This window comes from Macrobrachium nipponense, chromosome 16 (genome assembly GCF_015104395.2).
Source record: "Macrobrachium nipponense isolate FS-2020 chromosome 16, ASM1510439v2, whole genome shotgun sequence".
Taxonomy (NCBI): Eukaryota; Metazoa; Arthropoda; class Malacostraca; order Decapoda; family Palaemonidae; genus Macrobrachium; species Macrobrachium nipponense.
The window spans coordinates 3852742-3862741 of record NC_087209.1 but is presented as its reverse complement, the minus strand read 5'-3'; the positions used below and the strand labels follow the sequence as shown (position 1 = coordinate 3862741).

At 33.7% G+C, this 10000-nt stretch overlaps 1 protein-coding gene across 1 annotated transcript in view; it reads left to right on the top strand.

Moving 5' to 3' along the window:
• Nucleotides 1-5506: 5506 nt before the first annotated feature.
• Nucleotides 5507-10000, top strand: part of LOC135195528 (uncharacterized) — a 146360-nt gene continuing 141866 nt past the window's right edge. Inside the window, 1 exon segment of the mRNA XM_064221774.1 lies at nt 5507-5625. Coding sequence (XP_064077844.1) covers nt 5602-5625 — 24 coding nt within the window. The 5' untranslated portion in view covers nt 5507-5601.

The following is a 10000-nucleotide window of genomic DNA, read 5'->3' as shown; positions in this document are numbered from 1 at the left end:
TCGGTATGTGCTGACTATATGATTACTATAACGTGAGGAAGACGTTGCTTTCATTACAAATTCACAAAATTTGGAGTGATTCAAAGAACTTTGAAAAATACTCTAGTAACGTCAGACTATTTAGGATCAGATCAGTCAACTATAATGTAGGATATTGTAATGAAATGCTGAATTACGTCTGTAGCTCCTCAGTGAAGAAGTAGTTGGTTGAGTCTGAAAAATCCTGCGTTTTTGGAAGCAAATATAAATATTTCTATTGAATAGTGAAGTTCAGTATGCAATCATCGATTTCGTAATGTATTCGTTGCGTGCGGTTACGTTTAAAGAGAAGTAATGACGAGCAAGTTTAAGAATTTCGGCAGCTTTTGGGTTTGCAGTTAGAGCTCTCTCTCTCTCTCTCTCTCTCTCTCTCTCTCTCTCTCTCTCTCTCTCTCTCTCTGCAAACACACAGTTATACACAGTTTATACTAATAGCACATACATTCAAGTGCATGCACGTAAATATAACCTGTTTGCGCGCATATTATATATATATATATATATATATATATATCTATATATATATATATATATATATAATATATATATTTATATATCTATATATATATATATATATTTATATATATACATATATTTATTTTATATTATATATTATTAATATTATATATATATACATATAATATTATTTATCTAGATATTATATATATTATATAAGATAATATTAATACACACAGTTACCATTTGCTTATTGATGAAATCTGTGATGCAATTATTATTATTATTATTATTATTATTATTATTATTATTATTATTATTATTATTATTAATTATTATTATTAAAATTATCATTATTATTATTATTATTATTATTATTATTATTATTATTTCCTTCAGGTCTCTAAAGAAACATTTGAAATTTAGCTAGAGAGAGTTTCTTTCAAGTAGTGTTTATGTGGCATGTGTTTCTCTCTGCAATATTTTGCTCTTTCATGCACCTTTCTCTTCAACATACTACAACCGCATAGTTATGCGGTCATTGTAACTGCACAATTTGCTGAATGTGTGCGCCTTTCATTATGAGAAATATTTGTGGTGAATCTGTTTTAACAACTGCATCTTTATTCACTACATCTTAGTGATGATTCGCACGTTTGGAAGCTATTCACTCGGCCTCTGAAAATGCACATCTCTCTCTCTCTCTCTCTTCTCTCTCTCTCTCTCTCTCTCTCTCTCTCTCTCTCTCTCTCTAGCTTTTCAAATTGCCTCTTATCTTCTGCACTACTATTACTCTCTTTTTTATATGTATAAGTACAACCACAATCTCCTATTCGTTCTTTCCATTCTACGAAAGGAAAGTTGAAGTCATTCTCCTATCTGGTGACTTCAACTTTCCTTTCGTTAGAATGGAAAGAACGAATAGGAGATTGTGGTTGTACTTATACATATAAAAAAGAGAGTAATAGTAGTGCAGAAGATAAGAGGCAATTTGAAAAGCTATTAGATATGCTACTAGAATACAACATTCAACAAATAAATCACCTGCCAACAAGAAAGGAAAATACTTTAGACCTAGTATTTGTGAACGAGATGAATTATGTTAAAGAAATAATAGTTTATAATGCGAGTATTTCAGACCATAATGTCATAGAATTAACATTTCATTCCAAAGCAAGTGAAAATAGAGATAAGCAAGAAATGAAAAAGTGGGAAGGATATGGAAAATACAACTTCTACAGTAAAAATATAAAATGGTCAGAAATTAATGAAGAATTAAACAAAGATTGGGATAACATTTTCGTAAGTGATGACATAAGGGTAAATACGGAGATATTATATTAAAAATATTGGAGAAAATAGTGGAAAAATATATACCGAAGAAGAAAAGTAAACATCATTCATGCATACCAAGAGACAGAAGGATCTTGTTCCAGAAAATCAGAAAGTGGAAAAAAGGTCTTGCAAAAGAAAAAATGCATGGAAAGTTATAGAACTAAAAAGTAAGATAGAAAATGCAGAACAAAAGATTATACAATCAAAAGAAAATGAAAAACGGGACTTGGAAGAAAAAACCCTATTAAATATCAAGCAAACCCCAAACTATTATACTCATATGCGAAGAAGATGAATAAAAGAAGAATAGAAATAGGCCCTCTGAGAATTGAAGGGAGATTAACGAATGAAAAAAAGGAAATTTGCAACATACTGGCAGAACGATATAAGAGAGAATTCACCCCTAGAATAGATAATGAAGATAATGATATAGAAGTAAGGGATGAAAATAGTGAATATTTAGCTGACATAGATATTAATGAAGCTGATATTGTGCAAGCTATTAATGAAATTAAAAATGGAGCTGCTGCAGGGCCTGATGGAATTCCTGCTATTTTGTTAAAGAAAGTAGTTCATTCTATCGCAAAGCCACTTGCAATATTATTAAGACAAAGTGTAGATACAGGCAAGATTTATGATGAGCACAAATTAGCATATATTACCCCTACTTTCAAAAGTGGATCAAGACTAGAGGCAAGTAATTATAGGCCTGTGAGTCTAACATCACATATTATGAAAGTGTATGAAAGGGTAATGAAGAAAAATATTATGAAACATTTAATAAAAAAAGAATAATTTGTTTAATAAAGGACAACATGGTTTCGTACCCGGAAAAAGTACACAAACCCAACTGTTAGTCCACCGTGAGAACATATTCAAAAATATGAAAAGCGGAAATGAAACAGATGTGGTTTATTTAGACTTTGCAAAAGCTTTGATAAAGTAGACCATAATATATTAGCGAAGAAAATTAGAAAACACAATATCGTGGATAAAGTAGGAAGATGGTTAAAAGAATTTTTACACAACAGAAAACAGATAGTTATTGCAAACGACGAGAAATCGGATGAAGCCAAGGTAATATCCGGTGTACCGCAAGGTACGGTGTTAGCTGCAATACTGTTTGTTATTATGATGAAGACATAGACAATAATGTTAAGGATTCGGTAGTGAGTAGTTTCGCAGATGACACAAGAATAAGTAGAGAAATTACTTGTGATGAAGATAGGAACGCTCTACAAAGAGACCTTAACAAAGTATATGATTGGGCAGAGGTAAATAGGATGGTATTTAACTCTGATAAATTTGAATCAATAAATTATGGAGACAGAGAAAGAAAGCTATATGCATATAAGGGACCTAATAATGAGACCATCACAAATAAGGAAGCAGTTAAAGACCTTGGTGTGATGATGAATAGGAACATGTTTATGCAATGATCAAATAGCAACTCTGTTGGCAAAATGTAAAGCAAAAATGGGAATGTTGTTACGGCACTTCAAAACAAGAAAAGCTGAACACATGATTATGCTTTATAAAACATATGTTCGTAGTCCACTTGAATATTGCAATATGATATGGTACCCACACTATCAAAAGGATATTTGCACAAATAGAGAGTTGTACAAAGGTCCTTTACAGGTAGAATAGAAGAAGTTAAGGACCTAGACTACTGGGAAAGACTACAATTCTTAAAATTATATAGTCTAGAAAGGAGAAGAGAACGCTACATGATAATTCAGGCATGGAAAACGATAGAAGGAATAGCAGAAAATATCATGGAACTAAAAATATCAGAAAGAGCAAGCAGAGGTAGATTAATAGTGCCCAAAACTATACCAGGAAAAATAAGGAAAGCACACAGGACATTAATCCACTACGCACCAGCATCGATAATGCAGCGTCTATTCAATGCGTTGCCAGCTCATCTGAGGAATATCAGGAGTGAGCGTAGATGTGTTTAAGAATAAGCTCGACAAATATCTAAACTGCATCCCAGACCATCCAAGATTGGAAGATGCAAAATATACCGGAAGATGTACTAGCAACTCTCTGGTAGACATTAGAGTTTTGCCTCACACTGAGGGACCTGGGGCAAACCCGAACAAGAGTAAGGTCTGTAAGGTAAGGTCTCTCTCTCTCTCTCTCTCTCTCTCTCTCTCTCTCTCTCTCTTATGAAGATTCTGTTTTGGTGGAAGATTTTTTGGTAACCATTTTGGCTTGTCATGTTTGAAGTTGTAATTAATTCTTGTCAATGCATCAATTGGCTCGTCATGAACAAGACATCGAACGTCGTGTCCTTTTTGTCCGGAGTCACCCCATGTCATATAATAGTAATAGTATAGGAATAATGATAATAATGCATGCGAGATGTTAAAGGAATAATATAGTAATAATGAAAATGAAGTATGCAAGGTGTTAAAGGAATATTATAGTAATAACGATAATGATAAAAGAAAGTGTTAAAGGAATAATGGAGTAATAACGATAATAATGCATGCAAGGTGTTAAAGGAATACCTAATATAGTGATAATGGTATTAATGCATACAAGGTGTTAAAGGAATAATATAGTAATAACGATAATAATAAAAGGTGTTAAAGGAATAATATAGTAATATATAATAATGCATGCAAGGTGTTAAGGAATTATATAGGAATAACGATAATAATAAAAGAAGGTTTTAAAGGAATAATGTAGTAATAATGATAATAATAAATGCAAGGTAATGAAGGAAAAATGCATTAACAACGATAATGATAAATGCAAGGTGTTAAAGGAATAGTATAGCAATAATGGCGATAATGATAAGTGCCAGGTGTTAAAGGAATAATACAATAACAAAGATAATCATAAATGCAAGGAATAATATATAGCAATAATGACGGTAATAAATTCCAGATGTCAAAAAGCAGAATTCTATGGTCAGCATTCATGGTCGAGGTCTTGGCGTCCTGGCCCATATTCAACGAAGGTCCCTCGGGATCCATAGCCAAGGCATTCCTAGGACTGAAGTGTGATGCATCAGTCATTTCCCAGGTGACCAATTAAGACGTGCTTAGGTTTATAAGGTCATGTCAGCCATCGGCGGTCAGGGATAAAATGACGTTTAGTAGTGGTCGGGTCATAATATTATTGAGTAGTTATACATCGATCAGCGAAATATTGCCAGAAACATCAGCATTTGAAATTCGTCCAGTTATAGAGTTTTTGAAAAATTGTAACTCAATTGACAATATTTTAGAAAATTCTTTATATAAATACAAATAAATCCTTCTGGCCAACCATGTGAGAGATGATAATCAGCTCAGTGGTCTGGTAAAACTATTTTATTATTAATAATAGTAGTAAGGGGTACAACACTCTAGTTGATAAGTCGTCAAAATATTCTAGTGTAGAAACGAGAGAGAGAGAGAGAGAGAGAGAAGAGAGAGAGAGAGAGAGAGAGAGAGAGAGAGAGAGAGCGCATTTGAGGCTACCGGGAAAAGCACGCTAGCGAGAAGTGACCAACCCACGGAACGGGGGTGGCTAGGCTGGTGGTGTTGGCGGGTGGGATGGGCCAGTGGGTACGGATGGTTTTGGGGAGAGGTAGGGGAACACGAGGGAATGGGGGAGGGGTGGGAGGGGCAGGAGAAGGAAGGGGAAGGGGATGGCACGGTGTGAGTCAGTAGTGGCAGCATTTCGAAGGGGTTCTGGCACTGTTTCAGCAGCAGCCAGTTGTGTTGGCTCAGTGAACCCGGGGGGTTGGTTTAGCTCCTCTTCCGACCAGCCATGCGCCTCTATGCCCCGGCTAAGGTGGGTTCCCTAAAAGGCCGCCCGCGTGCCCCTCCGCAGGGGTCATTAACGGAGTTCGCAAGCACCGTGGTGGATCCTTCAGTGTCCTTTTTGTCGTGTCGTATAGGGGGTATATATTTGCCCGGGCAGTGCATCTATGAGGATTCTTTCAGTACCCTTCACTATGCAAGGTGCCTGGCACTGGCTGTGACAGTGCCCGTTGTGGTGTACATGGTATAGCTCTGCTTTCTTCTCTTCGTCGTCATTCTCTCTGTTCATTCGGTGCTTATTATTATTGTTGTTATTTACTTTAGTTTCCCCTGTCAGAACAGGTTTGTGAGAAGGTATGTTTATTTTATTTCTAAGTGCTTATATTATGTTTCTTCACGAGAAACTCAGCTGTTGTGATCACCTTGGCCATACAAAAGTTTTCCAGTAGTCGTAGTGGTCATGCTCTTCTAAAGCTTGACACAAGTAAAGGTCATGAACTTTTAAACGTTTATGACCTAGGGTCAGTCGTTAAGAGGTAAAAATATAATATAATTCTGATTTAGAGCAGTGAAGTGCTCGGTGGGAGGCATAGAAAAATCTTCATGATTTAAGCAACCTTGCATTGCACGCATCACAAGTTCCCGTTAAAATATGACAAAAATTATGCGAATTTTGGTGAAGAAATCATAAATTTATAGTCCTTTAATTTTATGGATGGTAATGTGGCTTATAAATGTAGGAATCTGGTCTATTCAGTGGTTCCAAACTTTAGTTTTCGTTGCATAAAAAAATAATTTAAAATGTGACCCCAAATGAGCGATTTATAATAAATATGACTATAACCTCTCAAATGAGCGAATTATAATAATTATGACTATAACCTTTCTGCCAAAATTCTGGAAGATAAATCCCCTTATGAGGGATGAAATTTAAATAGCGCTATTAATCAGCATACAGGGAATGTTATAATTCAGTTGCGAAGAACTGGCCTTCGTTTTATGAATCGTGCCGAGTTTCAGGTAATTTAAATACGAACAGAATATCCCCTTTTATTTAAGGAATAACCGCAGTAGATTCATTTTAAAAGGTAATTATATAGACTCTTATAGTCTATATAAGGGTCTCAAATATGTGTGTTGACATACGAGCTCTTAATATAGTTTCGTAACATTTAATGCTTTTGATATTTTAAAATTCATGATCAGGAGAGAAACGGGAAGATCACTTATGGGATATCCACAAACGTTCTTGGTTGTTCTCTATACCATATGATTAATTAAGCCGCTTAACTTTCTTAAGTATGGGGAAGATACGGTCCTTTTATGGGAAAGATAGTTTAAACGAAGGATAGGATAGTATTCCTTCTATAAGGTCCTTGAGGATATTAAGGAAAAGGATAGTTTAATGGAAGGTTAGGATAGTATTCCTAATATAAGAGTCTTAAGGTAAATTAGAGCTAAGGACAGATTAAGAAAAGGATAGGATAGTATTCCTAATATTAGGTCCTTGAGTAAATTAGCTAAAAGGATGGTTTAAACGAAGGTTAGGATAGTATTCGTAATGTAAAGTCCTTGGGTGAATTAGAGCAAAGAATAATTGAAGCGAAGACGAAGACAATATTCTTGATGCAAGAATATGTAAATTGCAGAAGAGCGAGATGAATCAGGTAGATGTTAACAAAATATTAAGGACATATTTAAGTAAGTTATGTGCCTGGGGCAATGTTCAGCGTGGCAGTGACGTCAGTGAATGAAAGCCAATAAATCAGTCAATTAGCCGTGGGTGTTTACAGCCTAAGGAAGTCTTGGATTCAAGTCAAGCCATTGCCGTCTGTGTAGAAATAGATGAATTACTGGAAAATAATCGAAACATCAAACTATATGGAAACGCAAAGATTATTAATATATTTATAATTTCACTGTAAAAAAAAAACTTCTTTTCACAATATACAACTGTAATGAAACTCGGAGATTATTAATATAGTTATAGTTTTACTTGTCATAACACTTATTTTCACATGAAACTATAGTGGAAAGCAGAGATTATTAATATAGTTTTACTATATATAACTCTTCTCTTCACAACATCAAACTGTAAGGAAAAAGAGACATTATTAATATAGTTATAATTTTAACACAAATAACTTTTTTCGCAACATCAAACTATAAGGAAACGCAGAGATTGTTAATGTTCTAATTTAACATAACTTCTTTTCACAACATCAAACTATAAGGAAAAAGAGACATTGATATAGTTATCATTTTAACACAAATAACTCTTCCTTTCACAACATCAAACTATAAGGAAGAAGAGACATTATTAGTATAGTTATATTTTTATCACAGATAACTTCTTTTCACAACAACAAACTATAAAGATACGCAAAACTTGTTAATATACTTCTGGCTCAGTTTCTGTGGGCGGTTTTGTATAAGCATGTGCGCGTTATACGTAAATAAATATTGTTTTTATTATTTCTTTTTACTGTAGATTTGACGCACGCCGATGACTGACAATGATTGACAAGAAATGCAAGGGTGAGACTTAGTAAGGCTTATTCAAGGCCAGTTAACCACTTTAAAGTTTTGTAATATAATACGAGGACAAGGATAACCATTCCGTTGTTACTGCGACTTTTTCCTCTTCGTGTTATTATTATTTTGTATTATTATTCCTGTTGTTGATGCAGTCGTTATTATTATTATTATTATTATTATTATTATTATTATTATTATTATTATTATTATTATTATTATTATTATTATTACATTATAAAAGTAAAGTATGCTTGAGAGAGGGTCTGCTTTCCAAGTACGCCAATATTATTATTATTATTATTATTATTATTATTATTATTATTATTATTATTATTATTATTATTATTATTATTATTATTATAAAAATATTTATTTTGCTTCAAAACGATCAATGGCTATGGTGCTTTCGTTATATTATCTCCTCTCCTTATCTGGGATCACGGCCATATTTTTCCTATTAAATATTCATAATCCCACCTTCATGAGCGACCTTAATATTTAGCTATCCCTTTGCTCTCTAAAATTTATCATGCTCTTCTAAGTATTAGATTTTGAGTTTTATTATCGTATTTCGTGGCGTTAGGACGCTTACCTTCATGGTGGTCGCTACTTGGCTAGCGGGCGTTTGTTAAGGGTTTCAGGTGTCAGTGAGTGATGTTTCTCATCGCTGACTGTAATTGAATGAATGAGGAAATCCCGGATAATATGAACCATCGATGAAGCACGTTCATTAATAATTGGCGGCATGACATATGGGGACTTAAAACTCGGTTTTTGTTAATGAATTTAAACTCTTTATAAAGGTAATATGCTAAAAGAATAGCAATCTATAAAGGTAATAAGTTGAAAGAATGGCAGTCTATAAAGGTAATAAGCTAAAAGAATGGCAGTCTTGAAGGGTAATAAGCTAAAAGAATGGCAGTCTTTAAGGGTAATAAGCTAAAAGAATGGCAGTATATAAAGGTAATAAGCTAAAAGAATGGCAGTCTATGAAGGTAATAAGCTAAAAGAATGGCAGTCTTAAAAGGGTAATAAGCTAAAAGAATGACAGTCTATGAAGGTAATATGCTAAAAAAAATGGCAGTCTATAAAGGTAATAAGCTAAAAGAATGGCAGTCTTGAAGGGTAATAAGCTAAAAGAATGGCAGTATATAAAGGTAATAAGCTAAAAGAATGGCAGTCTATAAAGGTAATAAGCTAAAAGAATGGCAGTCTTAAAAGGGTAATAAGCTAAAAGAATGACAGTCTATGAAGGTAAAATGCTAAAAAAAAATGGCAGTCTATAAAGGTAATAAGCTAAAAAAAATGGCAGTCTATAAAGGTAATAAGCTAAAAGAATGGCAGTCTATGAAGGTAATAAGCTAAATGAGTGGCAGTCTATGAAGGTAATAAGCTAAAAGAATGGCAGTCTATGAAGGTAATAAGCTAAAAGAGTGGCAGGTATGAAGCGTAATAAGCAAAAGAATGGCAGCCTATTAAAGGAATAATAAGCTAAAAGAATGCGCCACGTCTTATCGAGGCAATAAGCTTTTTTTTCTAAAAGAATGGCAGTCTATGAAGAATAATAAGTCAATAACTAAAAAAGAATGGCAGTCTATGGGGAAGGCTAATAGGAAGCTGAAAGAATGGCAGTCTACAAAGGTAATAAGCTAAAAGAATGGCAGCCTATAAAGGCGATAAGCTAAAAGAATGGCAGTCTATGAAGATAATAAGCTAAAGAATGGCAGCCTATAAAGGTAATAAGCTAAAAGAATGGCAGTCTATGAAGGTAATAAGCTAAAAGAATGGCAGTCTATAAAGGTAATAAGCTAAAAGAATGGCAGTCTATGAAGGTAATATGCTAAAAGAATGGCAATCTTTGAAGGTAA